The sequence below is a fragment of the Carex rostrata genome, chromosome 10 (genome assembly GCF_964058835.1).
Source record: "Carex rostrata chromosome 10, lpCarRost1.2, whole genome shotgun sequence".
NCBI classification, from domain to species: Eukaryota; Viridiplantae; Streptophyta; class Magnoliopsida; order Poales; family Cyperaceae; genus Carex; species Carex rostrata.
In genome coordinates, this window is record NC_135927.1 from 3,940,742 (window position 1) to 3,965,811 (window position 25,070).

A 25,070-nucleotide genomic window follows, 5' to 3' on the forward strand; every position below is an offset into this window, starting at 1 on the left:
TGACTATTCGAACTTTGAAAACGGAGAAAAAAGATTTGAAAGATAGGGTGCATTTGGGTGCACAAAAATTTGGGTGCATTTGAATCCTCCTCTCTCTCTATATATATATGTGTGTGTGTGTGTGTGTGTGTGTGTGTGTGAGTTGGCTACGGTGCTACACGTAGCATAGAGGGCCTCCGTACAACGGCTTAATATTTGAGTTTTCAAAATCCTAACTGCCGATCTGAACCGCCCAACATGATCTCCATATGAATATGTACTTGCAAACCAAATTTTATATTTTTTAGAATTTTTCTACTATTTTCTTAGATAGGTAGAAAATCACTTGATCTGAATGGTACAAAATTTGCAGATCAAGTGATTTTCCTAGCTCAAAACATTTTTTCCTAGCTCTCGGAACAAACGACTCAGTTTTTTTATTTTGAAAGTTCAAACAGTCAATCCAAACCATTAAATATTCAATCTATATGAAAATGTGCCTGGAAACCAAAATTTATATTTTTTGGAATTTTTTTACTATTTATTAAGAGGGTTTAAAAATCATTGATTTTATTAAAATTTTGCACCATTGCAAAATAGCGATTTTCAAACCATCTTAATAAATAGTAAAAAAATTTCAAAATATATAAAATTTGGTCTCCAAAAACATTTTAATATAGATTGAACATCGAATAGTTTGGATCAACTGTTTGAACATTTTAATATATATTCAATATAATTTTCTTCAGAGCCTATGCGATCATAAGGTGAAGAACCACCTAGTTTAATTATTTTTTTAACATAAATGATGATTTAAGCCAACAATATTTCCCATAAAAAGTAATGCAATTGTGATTAGACTTAAAAACAATATTTCTGGAATCTAATTCAATATTTAAACGAAATCATTGTCCAGAATGACAAGAGAGATTTCAATAATTGATGACGCTGGCACCAATTCAACAATTATACGATTTCTTTAAGTACAATAAAGGTTTTCAATGATTGACGGTCTGCTCACCAATTCAATATTTATACAAAACATGTCGTGAATGACAAGAATAAATATTTAAAAATTGATGATTGGGACACCAAATCAATATTTATAAGAATTATTTGCGTATATAAAGTACAAAAAAGATTTCAATAATTTCCGCCACGTCAATCAATATTTATACGAAGAAATTTTTGTATAGTAGTACAAAATGTATTTCAATAATTTACGATCTGCGCACCTAACCCATTAGAGAAATTCTCCCGTGAGGCATTATCATATTGCAAGTTGGATCCGGTAAAAAATTGCTTTCCGTGTGAATGCTTGACACGCATCTTTATTTACATAAAGGAGGGAAATTATAAGTTGCTCGTTCATTCTACTCCACAATAGTTTGATGCGTTGGCACTACTAAATGTGAGATGGCGGAACTAATATGGCTACGTGACATATTTAGTTTAATGATGTTTCAAACAAAAAACATTACTTGATTCATGTATGGAAAATGAGAAAGTGTCACAAAAATGATAAAATAAAAATGTTAAGAGACAAAATGGAGAGTCAAGTGTCTTTCCTATAGATCCGTCTTCTATGAAATACCCAAACGGTCGAGTATCGCAAGTCAATTAAGCCGTCCAACCAACACACACTACTACATAAAAACACTTCACCGTCGGTTCAAATCACAATCCGCAATTGGGTTCAGAACTGATGGCTATCACCCCGATAGAAAAGTATACACATGTCATCGGCTCAAAACCGATGACGTTTAGCTCGAACGCTATCGGTTGGAAATTAGAGACAGATGGAAATAATAGTTTTTTAGTCATTAAATAAGTCGTTTAATATAGAAACGTCATCGTTTGATGGGTGTTATTAGCCGATTGCAAAAGTGTCTTACACCATATATTGTGTTTCAGTTGGCATTGGCAGGTCCTAGTTTGCTATTTGTTATTATTTTGGGCTATTGTCGATTTATTTTTATATTTTTTTAGTTATATATGCCTATATTAGGATCTAGGCTCCATATATAGTAAGAAAAACAACATAATCTCTCTCTCTATATATATAACGCCAAATTGAATACAAATAACATGTAGCAAATTTAGCAAGATAATATAGAAGATCAATAAACATATAGAACAATTCCGCACTAAATGAAGAGATAGTGTATTAAGAGATCTAACACTAATCAAGTCTAGGTTTTCATATATGTGGATTGTTTGGTTGTCGGATCAATTAAAACAGTAAAGTAAATGTCTTGTGTATAGAAGATGGACTTCTAGAGATAATGCTATCTATCCTTCTTGTTTAATTTAGTTTATGGCAAAAGCAAACGTACGTGATGTTGTCACTAAGCGCATGCTTGTGCTTAACCTGTCAATTATGGTTTCTAACTCTAATCGAAATTGCATGCAGTTTGGTCAAAACCATGTATTGGTATAAAATGCAAATATGAGAGCCATTAATCCTATTATAGTGTTAATCACAGGTACGCTATAACACCCTAAGAAGGACTGGCAAGGGGATGGTATCCAAACCTCCCACTAATCAATCGCATAAAGATCAATGATAAGTCTCAATTACTAAGACTATAAGGATTTAAGTTCACAGGTACGTCCTTTCTTTATACCTTCCATAGTTGAAATAACTAAAATTATCCCACTATTAGTCTATAGAACGCGACGTTCATCTGCAGATCTATATTCCAATAGATTTCTAACTAAGATTGGATCACAAGGGATCAACAGTTACATCTATTTTCCTTATTGGATTTTAGATAATTGTACCCTATTCCTGACTAGTCAACCTTATATGCCTACCACGGGGTGTGCATTGCCATGGTCACGAGGTTAGCACGCACCAAGTTAAGTAGTAATACAAAGAACAAACTGCAGTAAGAATTCAAATCAAACACAAATGATAAATATAAATAAACCTCTAGATTAAACTCATAAGAATTCAATATTACATGCCTTCACCCTAGAAATGTGTTGCTTAGCTACTCATGACGAATTAAACAACAAAAGATACAAGAGACATGATTAAAACAACAAAAGAGAGAGATAGGAGTACACCTAAAGAATCTCTCTTGAGCTCATGCACTTCGTTTTCACGTCTTGTACTTCTGCTCTTCTAATGGAGTTTATGCCTATTCTCTATTTGGCTATCCTATTCTCTAATGACATAAACTCTCCTAAAAAATCCTAGATCTAATTTATTTATATCCTACTAGGTTATCTAGTCTGTCTAGATAGGGAGATGAGTTTTGATTCGTCCATCATATGTTAGTGGGCTTAGTGCAACTTGGCTGCCAAGTTTAGTAGTGTAACTGCCTCTCTGCCAATTATATTATGTGTTTGCCTGAGTTGTATGCAGTTGCATAATTCATCCTCATGGAATTCAAGCGCTACGCATCTTCTCTGTTTGTGATGCACCTTTGTGTGTTTGGGTACCTTCATTTACATGCGGATGATGGGCAACCGCATGGCTGGGACCAAGTGTGTCAAAAATACTTCGTTTTATACCTGTTTTAGCCCTAATAACACTAGAAATCTACAATTCTACATAATTAAGCGAAATGATAAAAGTAATCTGATTCTATATAAAATGAGCAATTGTAACTCGATGTTTGGCTAAAACAGGCAAAAAATGTTACTTATTTCAGACCTATCACAGTGCATGTTAATACAAAAAAAAATAAAAAATAACATTATACATTCTGAAAAACGTCTTGTATTTTACTAATGGTCAATAAGCTAAATTAATTTCTAACACATTTAAATAAAAACGAATAAAAATAAGAAATCACCATATTAATCTTATTGAGGATGTTCGGCAATGAGGCTTAGAGCCTTGCAGCTTAAGAGTTTAAGCTGTACTAAGGAGGAGTTGTTCGGCTGATTTTGGCTTAGAGCAATGAAGCTTAAGGGTATAAAGGTGCTAAGGAGGAGTTCTAAGGAGGCATTGTGCCTTAAGTCTGGGTTTTTGTTAGTTATCTAAGTCACAGTAATTCGGCCAGCCTAAGCCGCTAAGGAGGCTAAAGCCTGTCTAAGGAGGCTAAAGCCTTGCAGCCAAACACTCACATTGTTATGATTGAATTTGTGGTCCAAAACTATTGCTATTGGTGTTGCAGGTTAAAATTTGACTAAAATGATCCTTCACAAGCCTTAATGTGCACAGTACGTAGTTGAGAAAAGGAACAAGATATAATGCAATTGTTGCAATTTCTTATTTTTTAATTAACGATATAATAAAGGAACATGTGTTTTAAAGCCAGCACATCTAAACATTATAATCAAAATAAATTAATAAGTAAATAAACGTAAAACAAAGAAAATTCATTGGAGCCGCCTGTTCGGCAGTGGTCTAATTCATAGAACTATAAAAACTACAGAGTAAATTGATGATGAACAAGTAATCAAACTTTTTCGGTAATTTCAATGGATTACAGGCTTGAATGCCCAAATTTTAATAATATGGTAATGTAATTATATCTTCTAAAAGCTTGTTGGCTTCCTTAAGGAATTCTCGTGTAGCAGGATTTGAGAAGAGCTTAAATTGATCGGCATTGTAACTTCTGGCCGTTTGACGCTGTGTGCCAAGTGAAGTCAGTAAGGAATATGCATAACGACGGCCATTCTTGAAATAGAGTTCCTTTGTCTTCATATGTTCTCTCAGTTCGTTCAGCTCAGCCTTCATCTGATAGATATCCCCATAGCCCAATGTTGTCAGACCACAGGCAAGCTTCTCTTGAGCAATTTCCAAAACATTGTTGTTTGCAGAGAATGTCACTTCTTTTATTACCTCAGCAATATGCAGACGGACCTCTTCAGCTTTCATCTCTGATGGTGCTTGCAGTTCTTCAGTAGTCAACCCTGACAATCTGTGTACAGTAACAGGCATGGGATTGCACTCAAATTGTTGTCCATCATAGCTGCATCAGCATAAATATTACAATTAGATTGATAATTTGGTAGGTTATAGGTGTGTAGATAATTATTGCCAGATACTGCGATTTCATATACTTGTATCTGTAAGAGACTTCGAGGACATATGCATCATGTTCCTTATTAGTAGCAGGAAGAAGAAGGTCGACCAACATGTTGCGGACCTCATGGATGTAGAGATCGCCAAATGTTATAGTTACAGAACCAGCATCATTTTCCATGTCTTGAGGATATCTTCCAGCAGATACCTTACGTATTGTAGACTCTTTTTCAACTTGCGTGATGGTCACTTGCAGGTTCTCAGCAACCACACTGAGAAGCCCACCCAAGCACTGGGAAAAGGCTAAGGTCAAGTTGTCGTCAGCAACATCCGAGTAGGTTCCTCCCAAGCTATTATCAGCAATAGCCTTCAGTACCTATTAAGAACATGAACAAATTAATTAGAATGCAGAAGGAGCAAATTTTTTTATAGAAATTCTCAATAAGTATGGCGTTATATTCAATTTCTACTGTACCTTCGGATCCTGTTTATCACTAAAACCAAAAGTGTGCACGGGTATGTTTCCTATCGGAACAGTGGCAGCATTCCCTCTATTCTCACCACCATCGGACATAAGCATTATGGCTCCAACACGTCCTATGCTAACTTGACGGTCATTTAGAATTTTCAGTGCCATCTGAAGGCCGTCGCTGATGTTCGTGGCACCTCCACCTTCTAAATTATAGATCACATTTTTCAGTTCTGTTTGAGAATTTCTAGTCATCTGGCGCAATGGGCATAGCCTCTGTGCTTTCGTGGAGTACCTGACAATCGACAGACGGTCAACAGGGCTTAGTTTTTTTATCACATATAGCATAGCATCCCTCAGATTGTCTAAACGATCTCCAAACATGCTTGCGCTAAGATCTAAGACCGTCACAAGGTCCAACCGTGATCGAGTTTTTCCTTCACCGGTGAGCTCCAACATCACCCTTTGCATGTTCTCTTCTAATGGTACCTTATTGTTGTATGTCATTGCCATCTGTACTCTTCCAGACACGATGGGTTTTGGCCCTGCAGTAATATCAATTTGAAAATTAACAAAAAATCGTTCAACGAAGTAATAATGTCTGTTATAGTGTAATTACATTAAATACTCTTCAGCAAAAGATGGAATTGGGATCAATAATGCTTAAAATAAATGATTTGTAAAACTAACATTAATTGTATGAAGTATGAACTGTAATTAAGACAACTGGGAGCGAACCTGAATCTGGAGGAAGAACAATCTGGTCATCGTCGTTGAAGATCATTGTGACTAGATCAATGCTATGGTAATTGAAACAGAATTTGCTAATATCCCTTATGGCTAAATAGCATCCCACCGAATCCAGCTACTCGATCATCTAAATTATACACATGCGCTCGGGTGGATGTTATTTATTTAATATCTTCAACATAACCTCAGAAATTTTATTTACGTTAGCGAAGTACAGACGGAACTGTTTTACTTTTTGTCTGAAAGTATTTTTGACAACATTAATTTCAATATAATAAATTTTTACTATTGATATTTTTGCGGAGGAGATTTCCAATACCTCATCATACATCATGTTTTATATGTTCGTTTTCAAAATCCAAATTATTGATCTGAACTATCCAAAAACATGATATTCATACTAAAATATGCTTGGAATTGAAATTTAATAATTTTTTAAATTTTTTTATTTTTTTTAGATAGATACAAAATTACTGTTTTTGAACTGTCCAAAAACAGTGATTTTGTACCTATATTAAAAAAATAGTAAAAATTTTAAAAATTATTAAATTTTCATCCACAAGCATATTTTAGTATGGATATCATATTGAAAGGTTCGAATCAACTGTTTAGACTTTGAAAACAATGGCATTATGCTTTTGATTTTGAGATGAAAAACATGAGGTAGTGGAACTCTCCTCATTTTTATGCTTTTTATTTATTAGTTTATACATTTTTTATTAGTTCTAGGCTCAACAATGGCGTTGAATTTTTTTATCTATTAGGAAACTAACCAAACATAAAAGACATTAATTGATGGGACAAGTTGATGAGTACAATTTCATGCCAGCTTCTCAAGTAAATAATAAAAATACCAATTGCATCCCAGCTTCCAACTACTTATTTGTCTTTAATAAGATCATTAGTCAAACGCAATGGCAGATCTCGAGGTATTCTCCATTTGTTTATTTCGGTTGATTTAGTCGAATTCAGAGTTGTTGTATGAGGAAATAGTCTTACCAGAGTTGTTATATGGGGCAATAATCTTACCCTTCTTACGAATAAGCTCTTTTATACTTAAGTTCTCTTTTAACCATTGGCTTTTGTAACCTCTAGGTCCTACGAAGGAGTTGCTCCCATTAAAAAATTATAACAAATAATACACTAGTCAAGAGGTCAAGAGGTAGATACACTCTCCGCTTATCAAATTTAAGTTTTTGTCAACATGAACAAAAACAGTTCGGTAGAGCAGATGTCAATTTGTAGGAGTCTTTATTAGTTTATTTCAATATTAGCATGAAAACTAATTATCTAGAATATCATGCACAACAAATACAAATCAAAAGCAACGGATACCTATATTCAAATATGAGTTATCCAATTTTTATAATTTAGACAATCAGCCCAATTATAATTACACTTCAATCAGTATTATTTTATGCGTGAAATATGTAGATTCAAACCAAACTCTTATGTAAATGCGAAAATAAAAACGTGACTTATTGTGGAAGATATCTAGCATTTCCCATTTATTGGAGGCTGACTTCCCGGAAGCCAATGGCATTCTTGATTTATGGTTGTCTTAAAATGTCAAGCTGATCACCTACAGGTAAAATGTTAGTTATTAAAATTAAAGCAAGCATATCTAATAAAATGTATATGTATGTTATATATTTTGTTGAGTCATGAAATATTTACGTGAAATTAATGTTGAATATATTAAATGTTTCTGTCTTTTGAATGTTGAATGAATATGATTGTTTTTTTTTTAATATTTTACATGTTCAATACTTCATGAATCGTGGATGTGTTTAATAGCTAAGAAATATGGATGCTAGCAAATTATATATCAAATAAAAAAATAGAAATCATACACAATTCTTATAAACAAACCGTGTACAAATAGTGACATACACAGTTTAGTAATAAACAAGCATGTATGGTTTCCTAAAATCATATACAGATCCCTAGTAGAAACTGGGTACATAACCCAACTTATTATACACGGTTATTGTGACCATGTAAAAATCACCAGTTTCAACGCCTTTTTTTGGAGATCTGACATGGTTCGCTTATAAGAACCATGTATGTTAATATTATATAGATATGGTTCGGCGACCATGTATAATGTATCTACCTTTTCATACATATAGCACACAGACATGGCCGTGAAAACCATGTTTCATGCATTAGATTTTCGGACCGGGTATAGTCTCGTTTTCTATAGTAGTGATAATAATCAAATAATCATTATTTCTGAGAAATTCACATATATTTTTTAAAAATAATAATCATTGTTTCTGAGAAATTCACATATATTTTGTTCAACTGCAGATAAACAAACAGCTGGTTAATCAAATAATGCCAAAGGTAAATTACTCCATATTAATTATGTTTCAATTTATAAAAATAATCATTGTTTTTGAGAGATCCACATATATTTTGTTCCAACTTCAGATAAAGAACCAACTGGTTCATGAACTGATGCTAAGGATAAAACCATGGTCTGGAAACTCAGCCAAGTAAACTCAGTATCGGTCAGGTCCGATCCGAGTTTCACCCGAGTCTCGCACCCATGTGATTTTTTCACCAAAACTCGGTTGAACAGTGTTTGACTCGGCCGAGTTATCCTATTTTCAGGCCGAGTCTGTCCGAGTCAGGCCAAAATCATGCGAAGCTAGTGATTATTAGAAAAGATTGTTTGCTGAAATCATGCGAAAGATGGAAGCCTTGATAAATCCACATGTCATCCAAGAAGGAACTGAAATCTCTCAGGAAACCTCTGACATAACCTTATAAAGTTTCACTGTAGTACATTCACTTTGGAACTAACACTTGACAATTGCTAAATAAACTGTTTAGTATTAACATTTCACTATTGCAACATTATAGGAGGGGTTTCGTGTGGAGACAACTAATGATGAATTTTAGGAAAAACATTTCCATTTTAAACATTTTTTATTAGTGATTTCTACAGGGTCCTTTTGTAAATAAACTCTTGTACATTTTTTATGTTAGATCTATCTAATCAGAAAAATATTTAAGTAATTATGTTAATTTTTAATTGATATCTTAAGTTTATCATTATGTTGCTTACATGTTTTTGTATTTATGTTGCTCGTATGTTGCTTGGAAATATTACTGCAAGTTATTTTATGTATAGATTATTTTTTGTTATTATGGCTAGCAAATTGGGAGCTAATAAATTATATAAATTAAATTTTATGGAAAAAAAAAAATTCCACTATCAGTACATAACAAATGAGCGGTAGAAAAGAGCGTTTCACTCCATTGGTATGGTACCTATTACTGATAGAATAATGAAATTTCCTCTATCGGTAATGGATTCCATACCGATATAATAAGGTCAATATTCTATCGGCACAAAGCCGACAAAAGACATAAGATCTTCTATCGTGTTGGTCTCTAGCTAACTGTAGGGAATCCTTTAATAAATCCAGTTTTTGCTCAATAAAAGACTACAGTTCTGTAGTAGTGGGATATGGATCCATATATATATACTAGTATCGTGCCCGTGCGTTGTAACGGGAACATATTATAAGATTGAACAAAAACAAATAATAAATAACAGTAAATGAAAAAAAAGAGATGAAATATAATATGAAAAGAATTATTGAAGCATCATTGCAAGTGTGATTCTCTTCGAAGTAGTTCAATATTTCTAAAAATAAACAAACAAAATATGACAAGTGGAACTCTCTAATTCATAATATGTGACAATTACATTTATACAAACTCAAAGGCTGTTTATTTTCTGACACTAAATAAGAAATAAATTGAATATATAACATATACTATATACAAAAACAACGACCTGACTTGTTTTCTTCAAAACTGTTCACAATTACTTGTGGATTCTTTTGTGAATCATGAAATGGTACACAGGGTACATGATCATGTTAAAATTACATCCGTAATTAATTTAGTATTTTGTAACAATAATAATTGCTCTATTAGTTTGATTTTATGTAGAAATTAGGAAAGGAAAGGAGTATAAAAAGGAAGAAGAAATTTCAACCATTTATTTCATTTATCCTTTTCCCATATCAAGCGATTGAGATGAGACATGATTTTTCTTACTCTATACTGCTCCTCATTGCACTCTGCATTGAGATCACGATTGATTTAATAAAATCGAAACAGAAAGCATCTTCTTGTTATAGAATGGAAATATAATATAAAACCAAGAAATATGTACCAGTACAAGAAGGCAGACTGGCATCTGCTAGGAGCCGTATCAGCAATGCTTTGTTGCTTTGATGCTAACGGTGGAGTTTACCAGCAGATGCTTTGCTGCTTTGATGCTAATGAAATACATTCTCTTTCCCAGCAGGTGCATTTTCTTTTCATTCTGTTTTCAAAATTTGAGCAATGTGCATTAGTAACCTGGGTATTACTGATCAAGCTTGCGCTCTACTAATTTGCAATTTGGATATTGAATCATGTAAATTTAAATTTATGTGTCTCCCTCCAAATCCCCAAATTCTTGTCATGACCCAAATCAAGAAATGACATTGTTTGTTTCTCTACCAGTTTATTATTTTCCCAAGATTCAGAAAACAAGCATTAACTAATTATTTAATTGTGTTCTCAATCACCACATCTTGTGCTCTTCCTCTCTCACATTTCTGTTGTATTCTTTCCAGCCAGCAAAACCAGAAAAGCACAAAAGAAGCAGATGAGGTATATTTTTTGGAGGCCGAAAAACTGGAAGATGTTTCATGACATATATATATTAAACAATTTCAGTTGGTCTGGACATGCCAACCTGAACAATAAATCGAATCAAATTATACAACTCAGTATGAACCCGAACAATAAATCGAATCAAATTATACAACTCAGTATGAACCCGAACAATAAATCAAATCAAATTATACAACTCAGTATGTGAATCATAAGATTCTAACTGTGTTGTTTTTTTCTATTTAGTCCAAAAATCAGGTTCTATCATGACTTAATGCCCAATTTATATCTAATGGCTCACTCAGGCGTCGTGTCACTCATGTGAATCTACATGGAGAAAGTATTTTACAGAAATTACAGAAAAATTATGCGGCAAAAAATAGGTACATGTAAACCGGAGAAGATGAAGTAAAAAAAAATGCAACTCACCTGTGACTGCGTCGAAGGAAGAAAAACGAAGAAGAAGAGGTCCGTCCCTTTTAGAGATGGGACCTGCTCCAGACGACGAGGTTTTTGGCAGCGCCTCCTTTCGAGATGATTCATCATCGAAGGAGTCTCTGAAGAAGATTGAAGAAGCGGCCATAGCGCACAAAGAGCGAATAGAGAGAGAGACTTGGGTTTACGGAAAGAGAGATTTGGATCTCTCCATGGATTTCGTTTCAGATCAGAGAAAAAAAAGAGCTCATATGGTGTGCATTAAGTGTGGCCTTTAGTGTGGCGGGTCTAATTTTAACTGAATTTAGACTTCTACACATATAAATGATGTATTTAATCAAAGGAATGCAGATTATTTGACTGAAGGGTTCAGATTCAATCCGAATTTAGATCAATCAATCCTAACCGTTTGAGTTTCAGGACAGACAATTTAATTTAAGATGCATAATATAGATGAAATATATATATAGAGAGAGAGAGAGATAGGCTAATATGCTTTCGGTAGCATATGAGCCGAAATACACATGGTCCAAATTTAAAATTTCAAAATTCAAAAAGTCGATATGAACCGTTCATCTTGTTCTCCATATTAATATGTGCTTGGAGACCAAATTTTACATTTTTCTGAATTTTTTTACTATTTATTAAGTCACTTTGAAAATTGCTGATCCAACGGTGAGTTAACAAAACAGTAAAACCGTTGAATCAATGATTTTCAAAGTGGCTTAATAAATAGTAAAAAAATTCAGAAAAATGTAAAATTTGGTCTCCAAGCACATATTAATATGGAGAACAAGATGAAGAGTTCAGATTGACTTTTTGGATTTTGAAATTTCAAATTTTGACTGTGTGTATTTCGGCCCATATGCTACCGAAAGCACATTAGCCTATTTCTCTCTCTCTCTATATATATATATATATAGTGTTAATTCATAATTAAGTTGCGTCCATAACAATAATAAACAATTCAATGATTGTTAAAACGAAATGTTCTTCATAATGGTTTTTAATTAAGAAAAGGTTTTTGTTTTCACATTGAATGTTTAAAAGGTGAATATATAACGAAATTATTAAAGGAGCATCTGTGGTGGCATCTGTTAGGATTCAAATTGAGGATAGGATCATACATTCGTTATATATAATAAACCTCCCTCTCTCTCCCTCTCCAACACAAGAAAATAATCTCTTATCAACCACCACTTCCTCCCCCTTCCCTCACTTACCCTCTCCTTCCTCTCTTCTCCTACCGAGTCCACCAGATTTAATCTGAAACAGCAACAATTCCTGGTGAGTGTCTTCTCTCTCCTCTCATGTGTTTCACTTCTGTTGACAAGGGCCTCATCTGTTGACAGGGGCTCTAAGATCTAGAGTTTTAAGTTCAAACAGTCATCAAGTTGTTAACATTTGATAAATTTTAGCTCAATAATGTCTGATTTGAGTTTTGCACCGCTCATATTACTTTCTAAATTCTTTTTGCAGTTACTTGGGGAAGCTTGTGGTTGCAATAGATGTGAGGGAGGGAACAAATGAAGTATTAAACTATTTTGATTTAACAAGAGAGATAGAGGAAGGGAGTGTTGGCAGAACTCTATATCTCAATACAGGTAAACAGAACTGATTTACAAAAATGGTTATATTTTTCTAGCACCTTACTCTAAATTACAGGACATGCTTACTAATTTATAGAAAACACATCTATGTAAACTTTGACAACAACTACTACCAATAATTACATTTTGTTCTAAATTAAGTACCTATTACCAGAAATATCCATTCTAACAAGAAGTGTGTTCCATGCTACTTCATGCGCAACATGCCACTAATTACTGACTCTACTCGTTATAGAGAATATTAATTATAGAAGCCACACATCTAGTGCTTTATTATAGTTACACTAATGCAAATTTAATCAATTTTCAACAGGGAGGGAGAGTGTGGGAAGAATTTTGGGTGTGATTTTGAGAAAGTTGGAACAGAGATGGATGCCTTTCCTTTCATAAAATCAATGCAATCTGAACCCGCGCTTAGAGTTTTTTTATCAGACAATGTCCCTCTTCATGTGCATTCTCTGACTTTGCTACTGCATAGACTATTCTCTGATATATCCATGATGACCACAAACCTCAGTGATCACAGTGACAATGAAAAGCTGGCTTTAATTGAGTGTTTGCGACTAAAATCCCGTCATGTCGGGTATTTGATGAGGCAGCTTGCTCTACATTATTCCAGAAGGCAGTCCTTCAGATCCAACACCCATAAGTTGATGGAACATTGGTATAACTTCCTAGATTCCATCATAGATGTGTCACTTCCCGATAATTATTTGAAGCAAACAAAAGAAGAAGGTGAGGTTGAGAGCAAAGTCATAGATGCAGTTATAAATTCTTTTGGCGACATAAAACAAATTGAAGACTTGCTTCCCGACCAAGCAACTAGTTCAAACTGCTTAACAAATAAGGAGAAGGGCCGAGCATTCTTCCTCATGACTGCTTTTCCAGTTCTTCGTGACCTCAAAAAACCTTCTGAAATTCTCAAGTTTTTATTAGAGTTATCAACTGAACTGGACAACCTCCCTGAACTGATTTTCCAGGCATGCAAAGGACAACCCCTGGTTCTTCTCCTTATAGGAAGTCTCCTTTCATTCAAACCAAGGGACTACGACACATGGAACAAGGTGAAAAATGACCTGGTCAAGATCAACACTAACCGTCATATGGAGCACATTTTCACCTACTGCTATGATGATTTACCTTACATACTCAAATCGTGCTTTCTTTATTTAGCATGTTACCCGATAGATTATGAGATTCCAGCATGGTCTCTAACTGAGATATGGATTGCTGAAGGATTTCTTACACAGGAGAAAGGAGAGACCATTGAAGAGGCAGCAAATAAGTACCTAAAGCTACTTGTTGAAAGGTATTGTCAATATTTTGTGAAATTAACATTTGGTCTTAGTGTGGACTTCATTGCATAATTCCATGTTTTTGTCAGATGTGCCCTCCTTTATTCGTTTATTGTTTGTTGCTGTTATACTTAGGTCCTATGAACTTTTAATTTGCTGTTGTATGTTTTTGTTTAGAAAGATCATCTACCATAATAGTTGCAAGATTGTGGGCTTGTATATTTACTGTTTCTTAGTTTGATCATTTTAAAACTATGGATGAGTTGGTACCATCTTGATACCGATCCATCAAACTTGTGGTTGCTATTTCAAACATTGGGTCATAGTTTCCTTAGAAGAGGTCATCAATAGATCTGAATTTTGTCTGCCATATTACAAAAGAGCAGACAAATTTCTGCGGTCCACTTCATGATCTATAACAAATCAACTACGTACTTGAGAGTAATACAGTACTGCCCCAAGAACAAAGCAATTTTATATTCATCTCTGCAGATTGACTCTTATTTTTGTATAAATTTTGTTCATTTATATGTATGCAGTTGATGTTTATTTATTTTCCTTGTTGCTTGCAGGTCGTTGCTTTGTATTTCAAAGAGATCATTTGTAGGTACAATTAAATGCTGCCGGGTACGCCAATCTATTCATGAATTTGCCATCAATCAATCCTATGCGGAGAAATTTTTGGCTGCCAATGCAGATCCATCAGAATTGGAATCCAGCTTGTTCCGTTTAGCAATACATCACAACAGCAACACACAATATACTGAGATAAATAATAATCTTGATCTACGTGCATTTCTCTCTTTTGGTTTTCATGGGAATGTTTTGGGAAATTGCGAGTTCCTGAGAGTGTTAGAAATGAGAAAATCCACAGTCCCAGAACTAGGTTCATTATCTGCGACTTACTTACGATATCTTGGCTTGAAAGGTAGTGAGATATCTAATCTTCCTGAAAATATTGGGGACATGCAATATCTCCAAACCTTGGATGTTAGAGATACAAACATAGAAACCCTACCTCAATCTCTATGGAAAATCTCGACACTTCGTAATGTGTATGTCAAACCTAAACCCCAAATTATAGGCCCACCCTCTACAGCTGTTATATCAAACCTACAAATTCTAAAAACAGTTGTAGTTCCAGAGTCTTGGAAAGACAACTTCCCAAAGTGCCTGATCAACCTCAAAAAGTTAGCACTCTCAAATAGGGACAATCCAGAATTGAAACCAAATCCATACTGGAAATCTATTTCTATCCTATTGAGTCACATGATTAACCTCCTCTCAATGACGATTACAGGTGACACTTTACCATCAGAATTTGCTGATGTTAGGGCCTTCCCAAAACTCGAGAAGGTAAATTCCATGAAATTAGAAGGACAATGGAATTGCAGGAAACTATTCATAGATAATGTCGAATTTCCACCAAACCTTACAAAGCTCACCCTAATCAAATCTGGTTTGAAGGAAGACCCCATGCCAAGGCTAGAAAGACTAAAAATCCTGAAATTTCTGAGCTTACAAGATGGAGCATATACAGGGAATGAAATGGTTTGTTCCACAAATGGATTTCCACAGTTGCAAATCTTAGAACTTAAGAAGTTGGTGAACTTGAAGAATTTGGAGGTCAAACCAATGGCTATGTTACGGCTTGCCACTCTGCGTGTGGCTCTATGCCCGAAGCTGAAAAAGCCTCGTCACCTAGAGCATGTTACTATTGAAGGTATAGATAATCCTCGTATATTGGATAATGTTACTATTGAAGATATAGATAGTTGAAATGATACTTTCAGCCTCATGCTTGATTAATTCCTTCTTTTCTTCTTTGTGCATGTGTGATAGGTCTCTCTTGTTGTTTATGTTCCTGTTTTAATGTATGTTTTGCTCTCCGTATCATTGTGGTAATTATAATGCATATTGGGATTACATGGAATGAAGTTAACGGTTGGATGGATTTGGTGTTTCCATTTAAATCAAATGGTATAATTACTCTTTTTAGTTTTTATCATTGTTATGCATTTTGTGTTTTCATTCTAAAATGGTTACGAGGTCACGATTTACTCGAGCATAGTAACAAAATTCGCAAATATATGAATTATTACTTTCAAGTATTTTTTTATAAACAAATTACAAGGATTCCATATGGCCATCTTTAATTTTTTTTTTCACATCATTTGATTTTTTTTAGAACTTCAAGATTTATTTATTTATACAAATTATAAAAAACGAATTATTTTGAAATTATGTAGATAATTGTCTCAAATCTCAAACTTGTAGCTATGCTCATGCGGGAACTAATAATTATTAGAGGAGGGATTGGATGACACCCTTTTTGGTGACATCGGATGACACCGTGCATTTTCAAAGTTTTTAAAGTCCAAATAGTCGATCCAAACCGTTCAAAATCGGACCATCCTCGGTGAGAAGGAAGCCTAAATTCCATTGCCAGGACTGGTGGACGTATATATATATGGAAGGAGTGGATGAACTTTCGTCTCCGATCGATCGGGTGGTTATGGTGTAAACGACTGTAGGTCAACAATAAGATAGTCTTTTAAATTGTATCCCTTCTTATGCGTCCCCCAACTGAAGAGAATCTGGCGCGAGACAGGCACCTAGAACAGGACCATATATGTTACTTTCTCATTAAATTTGTCCAACTTCGGTTCCAAAGAGAACGCCTAAATTGGTCACTTTTGGGGGATAAGAAGAACAACAGTGTAAGCAATCCTGTCACAGAACAGGGTTTGGTGGGCTGCCCCATATTCTGGGCCTTGTTACCAACCTATTCATTCAACTACCAACAGAGGAGGAAGCGAAGTGAGCTTTGTCTGCGCTTGGGCCCCATAAGCCCCATAAGCCCCATAAGGTACTTGGGCCCCAATTAATTAAGTAAATTCATACTCTACTTGGTTTTCAAATATTGTTTGAAGATTTTTAATCCAATTTAGCGATTACCACTACGTAATTATGTGTTATTAGTTACATTTTTGTTACCATTATTCTTATTGGTTAGATAACCAAATCATGGAATTATTACATGAATTAAACATTATAACTAAAAATTGATATTAGAAAAAAAAAAAATTGTGATATAATTATTTTTAAAAAAAAAATCTCCTTTTCTTAATTTTCTTCAGAGCCTATGCCATCATACGGTGAAGAACCACCTAGTTTAATTATTTTTTTAACAGAAATGATGATTTATGTCCGGTCGAATTTTAAGCTTACAATATTTCACATAAAAAATAATGCAATTGTGATTAGACTTAATAACAATATTTCTGAAATCTAATTCAATATTTATACGAGACCATTGTCCAGAATGACAAGAAAGATTTCAATAATTGATGACGCAGGCACCAATTCAATACTTCTTTAAGTACAATAAATATTTCAATGATTGACGGTCAACAATTCAATATTTATACGAAATCATTTTCGTGAATGACAATAAGAAAGATTTAAATATTGACGATTGTGACACCAATTCAATATTTATAAGAAATATTTTCGCGAAGTACAAAAAAGATGTCAATTCAATATTTATACGAAGAACTCTTCGTAGACTACAAAATAGATTTCCATCATTTAGTATCTACGCACCTAACCCATTAGACAAATTCTCCCGTGAGGCATTATTATATATATATTGTATGTTGGATCTGGTCAGAAGTAGCTTTTCGTGTTAATGAATGATACCCATCTTTATGTAATTAAAGGAGGATAATTATAAGTTGCTCGTTCATTGTACTCCACAATAGTTTGATGCGGTGGCACTACTAAATGTGAGATAGCGGAACTAATATGGCTACGTGACATATTTTGTTTTATGCTGTTTCAAACAAACACATTACTTGATTCATGTAATTAAAATTAGAAAGTGTCACAAAAATGATAAGATAAAAATCCATTTCTCTTTCTCTAGAATTTACGTTCTATTCTACTCTAATTTCTGAACTTCACATAAATAAAACACGCACACATAATTCTATTACAAGAGGGGTTTATATAGTATTCCTAAGAAGGTGTAGCTTAGTGGAAGTAGTGGAGATCATGAAGACCATTTATAGCCTCTCATACCATAAATAATATACCACAAATAGACTTCCAAACTTGGAATTGAAGTAAGTGCGTTCTTCTAGAAGGCTTCTACTTGAAATTTGTGTCAATGGCTGAGATTTAATCAAACCAAAACAGTCCATGGATTGAATCCGTGTGCTCTGCAGCCTCGACGCCTAGCCGCATGCGGTATGCTCCAGTCCGCAAGGCTCCTGACATAGCTAATTTTCTATGTTTTTCACCGTGTTGCATATTATGCACTTCGTATGAGCTGTTGCATGCTTCATGTGATACCCTATTTTGACGCCACATTCATAAATGGCTTAAATGTCACACCCCAAACCAGTAATTCTAGATTAAGATGTGACCAACCTCGCCTCGTACTTAATTAATCATTAAGCACACAAGGCTAGGATAACAAAATAATAAAACAACAGCAGCGGAAGCATAATAATATAAAGTATCTAGCATCAGTCACATAAAAAATAAATAAACATACATATCATTCCTACAGTACAATCTGTCTCGGATCAAAAAATAACATCATCTAATGAAAGGGGATACATGATCTATCGAGCTCGTATATATAACACAAGAAATACGGGACTCGTAAACCTAACTCTAACTAATCAAGTGGTGTGGCCATCGGAAACAGCTCCTGACATCTCTTGCTGCGGATCACCAGATTCCGTACCTAAAATCCATACTGTGGTAATACCCCTACCTATGTACATATGAATTGTTGTGTATATGACATGATTAACAAAGAATAGAGTATAGTTAGACAATGATGTAGTACATGTAAACTAAATTAACTTTTAGAATTTATGCATATGAACATTACTGCATTTGTTGTAATACATGAGCATTACATCTTATGATTTTATTTTTAGGCTTGATTGTTATAGTATATAACTTGTTTATTTTCTTTCGTGGTACTTTTCTAGCTTGTTGATTATTTTTGTGGCACTCGAGTATTTAATAAAGCAAACTTCTATTTATGTTGCTTGACTAAATTATATTGTCGCTAGTTGTTTGAATCTGAGATTATTGTGCAGTTTATATTGTTTCTGCTCGGTGTTGTTTTAGTTTCAGTTGGTTGGATCTGAGGATAACTTGACTGAAACTGAATACCGCACTGAGAGATTTTCAATCTCTCACCATTCCACTTTGTGGGTTCCAGGTACCAAGAGAATGATAGAAAAACGACATGTAGAACTTGAAGAGTTGCGGGATTTGCCACAAAGAAGGTTAATTTCAAATAAATCTGCTATGGTATTTCGTTTGTATATTATTCTACTGTAACAGGTTTATTTTCGATTTTATTATGTAAATTATATAACTTGTAGTAAATTTCTTTATGCATCGTGGCTCATTTATGTGTCATTGGTAATGTATGTATATTTGACTGTGTAAGATGATTTAAATCGCCTTGCGCTGACAGCGCGGCAGGTTGTCGGTCATGTTGTCGGGACATGACATTTATTTAATGTAAATTTATGGTGTTCTTTGATGAAATGGAGTTCGGTCTTCCATTTCCTTATAGTTCTTTTAATAATAGATGTGAAATTAAAGTTATGTCTATTAGATTTTGTCTTATTTATATTAATAATATGTTCTACTAGTAAACAATAAAAATTCTATTAATAAGATGCTTAACTTGTTTTTATATACTTATTATACAATATTATTACAAAGTTCATATCTTCATATCTTTAAATCTTAGTATTATGTTTCGCCAGAGAAACAAATATAGGCTAGAAGAATTATTTTCATAAATTATAATGGGTATAAAAGATATATATTTTTTTATTATTATAGAAATGCTTGTTGTACCTTGCAAAAGTTTCAGATTCCGTTCCTTTAATTGATGTTTCTTGATTTTAATTCTAATAGATCAAAGACAGATATTTTGCTTATTTATTTATTTATTTTCATTAGTATCAGATTGATACAATTATAATTATTATTGTTATTAATTTCCTCTTGCTGGATGATCAAAGTTTCGAAATGAATTTATTATATATTCCCTCAATTAAAGTTTTCTGCTTCTTATTGGATTATTTGTCTACACTTAATTAATAGTGCTATAATATTAAAGGATTAAACTAGTTAAAGTTTAGAAGTTAGATCTAATAATCTGTGACTGTAATTATAAATAGTATTAAAGAACTTTAGAAAATACGGACAAGTACTGTCATCCAAAGTACTAGAAGACGAGAAGATAGATTAGGAATCTCCTACGGTAACAGGTGCGGGTTTTCTAGACTTTATAAAACTATTTTACTTTCCTATTGTCATTCAACTGCTTGTTATTGTTGCATTAGTTGGATTTATGCATGTTGTTTTCGAACCATTCGTATGACTTGAGTAGACACAAATAATTTGCATGAAATGATAGGATTCATATATTAACCAATGGACTTGCATGAATAGGATGTATTGAGCATGGCATGAATTGTGTGATTGAATAAATGTGTTTTGAAAAAGAACGAATATGGTAATTGAACAGGGGCCAATATGCTTGCATATTGGGATGTATACATTGGGTCTAGTGTTCTACTGGACCCCTCGTTAACGTGACTGTAGGCGAAAGCGGTCCTGTCATGGATGTGATTGTAGGCTGACGTGGTCCCTTCACCAACATGATCGTAGGCACAAGTGGTCCTTTCACGGACGTGATTGTAGGCGGAAGCGGTCCTATCAAGCCAAGACCTAGTGGCATATGAATTCACCGTCTAGTGAGGCAAACGAACAAGATTAACGGATTTTTCTTTAAATAAATAAAAGTAGTAAGTAATGATAGAATATGCATTGCATTAGAAGAAGCATACGCATTTTATTTTATTTTTCTTATCATATTTGTAAATGTAAGTAAAGGTTTTATAAACTCTGGGCTGGAACTAAATCCCGCACTAAGAGAAGGTTCGATCTCTCACCCGTTCCACTTTTATGTGGGTTCCAGGTAATGAAGAGGAAGGATTCGAGCAAGGACAAGAGTGAGGCTAAGCGGGAAGACTTATGATTGATAAATTGCCACATGTTATTTAGTTTTGTTTCCATGATTCAATAATTGATATATTGAGTAGGCATGGCAGTGCTTGTGTTACTAGCCATGTCCGCCATGATCGTTTGTTTAACTAGTTTGATTTTGAAATAAATGTGGTTTTATTTATAATTTTATTGATAATGTATGTGATGTGCATACGTCTTACGTAGAAATACGTGGCGGATTGTCTCGCGGTGTGACATGGACAATAACAGTTTTCCATAATGCTGCATATTCAGTATTATGAAATTTCCACCACCATTTCAGCAATAATGAAATATTCATTTCCTGCAAATTAAGTATTCCTAGACCTCCATTATCTTTTGCTAAACATGCTTTAGACCATTTAAGAAGAGCATATTTTTTCCTTGAAGGTCCTGCTCCTTGCTAAAGGAATCGATTTCTAATAGTATCTAATCTCCTAAGTATTGTTTTAGGAGCTCTATAAATGGATAATGTGTATAATGGTATAGATGATAAGACCGAATTTAAAAGTGTAAGCCTACCCCTCTAACAATAAAAGCTGTCATTTTCAATGCTGTAATCTTTTCTCTACTTTATCTAATAAGAATTGCCAATCATCTACACATAATTTTCTATCTTTTAATGGAAGTCCTAAGTACTGGAAGGGAAAATTACCTACTTTACAACGAAAGGTATCTGCAAATGCAGCACCATCACTATTAATTGGATATAATTCAGTTTTATTCAAATTGATTGTAATGCCTGAAAGTGCTTCAAAGCACCTCATCCCCCACCATGCTGATGCCACATTTTCATGAGATCCTTTAAAAAAAAAATTGTGTCATCAACATAATGATAATTAGTGATCGATTGATCTACCGTCTAAACATTTTGGACCTAATCCTACTAGTTTATGAGCTTGTCTACTGTACTTGAAAAATGAAGCCGTAAATTTGCCATCTAGTTTTAATTCAGCTCAAATTTGAAGTTTTTTTTAAAGAGCTGTTTGAACTTCATGTAATTAATTTGAATCAGGCAGATAACTTCTTAATTACGCGATATAATTATTATATTATTTTGTGACAATGAAAGTAGGGCATGTTAAGTTCTTCAAGAGCCAACCTTTTAGAAAACTTAATAAAAAATAATAATAAAGTGAAACAATTGAGACCTTGGTGAACGAGCCATCATTTGGTTAATAGAAATTCCAATTTTTGTATTAATGGCGTGGCGTTTGTATTAATTTAATTTATCATTTATTCAACATTTAATATTTTTAATCTAAGACGGCCTTTTAACAGATTTTCCAACCGATTAAGGCCCAGCATTAAATTATATATTCTCCGCCCAATTAGCCTGAATTAGTCCACGAATTGTTGTTTAGTATTGTTTTGAAAATATTGTTGCTAATTCCAATTCGGCTGAAGTCCTTTTTCTGTTCTCGTATGGTGTTCTAGTGGGCCGAAATTACACAAAATCAGCCCAGTTTGTTCGACTCTTTATTAGATTTGACTTGTTCCATCCAAGTGATGTATCAATTTGAGAAATTACTTTATAATTTGCGCTTAATACTACTGTAAGTCTAATAAAATATATTCAGAATATTATACATGAAAATACAAGTAATTTACAAATTAAGGCGTGAGGTTGACTCTGTATATTAATATCCAACTGGTTGGAGCATATCACGGCTCACTTTGCGTAGTAATATGTAGAATTGATCTTGGGTATTTTAATATCGAAATAAAACTTTCTTTCATAATGTATACTTAAATAACATATCATATATAATATGTCAGTTAATAAAATATCAACTAGCGACTCTACGAAGTGGTCCCAAGTTTGTTGCTAACCGTTTGCAACTTGCACAACATGACAAAATAACTGTACTTTTAGATTGACCACTTGTTGTACTTTTAGAGAAAAATCTTCTACAAAATTCAAAACTGGGCCACTTTCAAAAATTGCAGTTATTGGCAGTTACTATCAGTTATTGGCAGTTATTTTCCAAATAACACGTAATAAATAGGCAAAATTAAAAATTTTGAATCAAAATTAATTTATTTTTCAAATTTATTTTTTCTTCAAACCTGCCTTTTATGAAACTTAATATAATAATAATAATGATGAGAAAGAATTGAGGTCTAACTCTTAGAAAATCTCAATGTCATATGTAAAGTATAATACAGCTTATCCATTTATATATATAATTTTAAATAATTTTATAATTTTAATGAATTGCTAACCTTAATAAATTTTTATCCATTTGAATGATAGCATATAACACTAAGCTTAATTTTCTCTTTATATCTCCTCGTGTCAGCGAATCGGATATTGCACAACCCTTTCATCTCTTAATTTTATGAAATCATGTACAAAAATATTGCACACAGTATCAACAATGGCTACACCACCTGCCAAACTGTTGATATCATTTGTTATGAGACAGGAATTTTTTTCTATCTAAACACATAAAGCTGAGTAGCCTTAAATGGTGGTAAAAAAATTGATTTTTGCACGTAACCTTATTAAATTTAACAATTTAATTCTATCTAAACACATAATTCATTTTTAAATTAGATTTAAACAAAGTGGTGCATCCGCATGTTACTTTCTCAAGTGATGCATGTTCTTCTCGAAGGTATGTAGAATATATAAAATACGCCTATTACACAAAAAAAATCTTGGTAGCTCTAGAGATTTTTAAATTGTTGCCGATATAAATAAGTAAACTAGATACGCCATTTATACCTTCAAGCCACAGATAAGGTAGCACAACCTTTATTTAGAACTTTAAATAAATAATTGTTGCCAAACAAAGTCTCATTTTTCGCCATTAATGCCATCTACCAACAGCCAGCTGCAAGCAGCTCATTCGTATTTAATTAATTCATTAATCAAGATGTGTTATCCAATTTCTATAATTTAGATAATTACGCCAATTAGAGTTACTTTCCAAATAATAATTTTGGTGTGAAAGATATGAATTCCAAATCAAATTCTAAGTAAATGCAGTACTTGAGTGAGTAAAATAATAAGATTATATAGTTTAATGCCAAATAGCTTGGAAAATAAAATGATTTAATTTATTTACATTATTTGAAGATATATATTGCTTACGAAGTGCAAAAATACATAATAAGAACCAAAAAAAAGTTTACAATATACCCATAACAAACAAAATTACTTGAGTGAGTAAAACATGCAGTTCAACGGCTAAGCATAATTTTTAGGGTTGGCAGTAACCTTGTTACTCATGATACTTTGATATTTATTTTATTTGATTATTGTTTAGTCTTTTGTTGTTCGATTACTTTTGCACTTTATGTTCGATCTTACTTGATTTTGTTTATCAGTCTAGACCGCCACTGTGACAATCACACATGGAAGTCAATCACTATTGGGCTAATCGGATCAGAATAAGGGAGAATAAAAATACTACATTAGTGGTGGAGACTTTAGCCGGAGATACCATTAATTGGATCAACAAGAGTATACATAAGAGGATCAGTCGAAGGACTTAGTAAAGTGAAGTCTGTGACTTTAGGCTAATCACATATCTCTTTGCACTTATTGAGTCAAGTCTTAATGGGAAGTCTTGATTACTAGTGTGGAAGTGTAGTGCTAGCGACAATCACTATGTTTGGGTTACACAACCCTCATACAATAGCTAAAAACCAACATCAAATAAAATATGAGTCAAAGTGGATTAAAGTAACAACGGTGTGCCAAAATTCTAAGAATTTACATCTCCAATTTATCTATTATATTTATTTTTCATTTTCAT

General features: G+C 33.5%; 2 protein-coding genes across 2 annotated transcripts in view; both read right to left on the bottom strand.

The window, feature by feature from the left end:
- Window positions 1-212: 212 nt before the first annotated feature.
- Window positions 213-25,070, bottom strand: part of LOC144561023 (anthranilate O-methyltransferase 3-like) — a 38,424-nt gene continuing 13,566 nt past the window's right edge. The window contains exon 5 of the transcript XR_013513557.1: window positions 213-223. The gene's annotated coding sequence lies outside the window, so the exon portion shown is untranslated. The remainder of the gene's footprint in view (window positions 224-25,070) is intronic.
- Window positions 4,445-6,216, bottom strand: LOC144560890 (uncharacterized). Its single transcript, XM_078310111.1, has 4 exons — window positions 6,165-6,216; window positions 5,439-5,977; window positions 5,002-5,339; window positions 4,445-4,910 (listed from the first exon to the last, which is right to left on the bottom strand). Exons 1-4 carry the CDS (start codon window positions 6,214-6,216, stop codon window positions 4,445-4,447), a joined length of 1,395 nt encoding a protein of 464 aa, XP_078166237.1.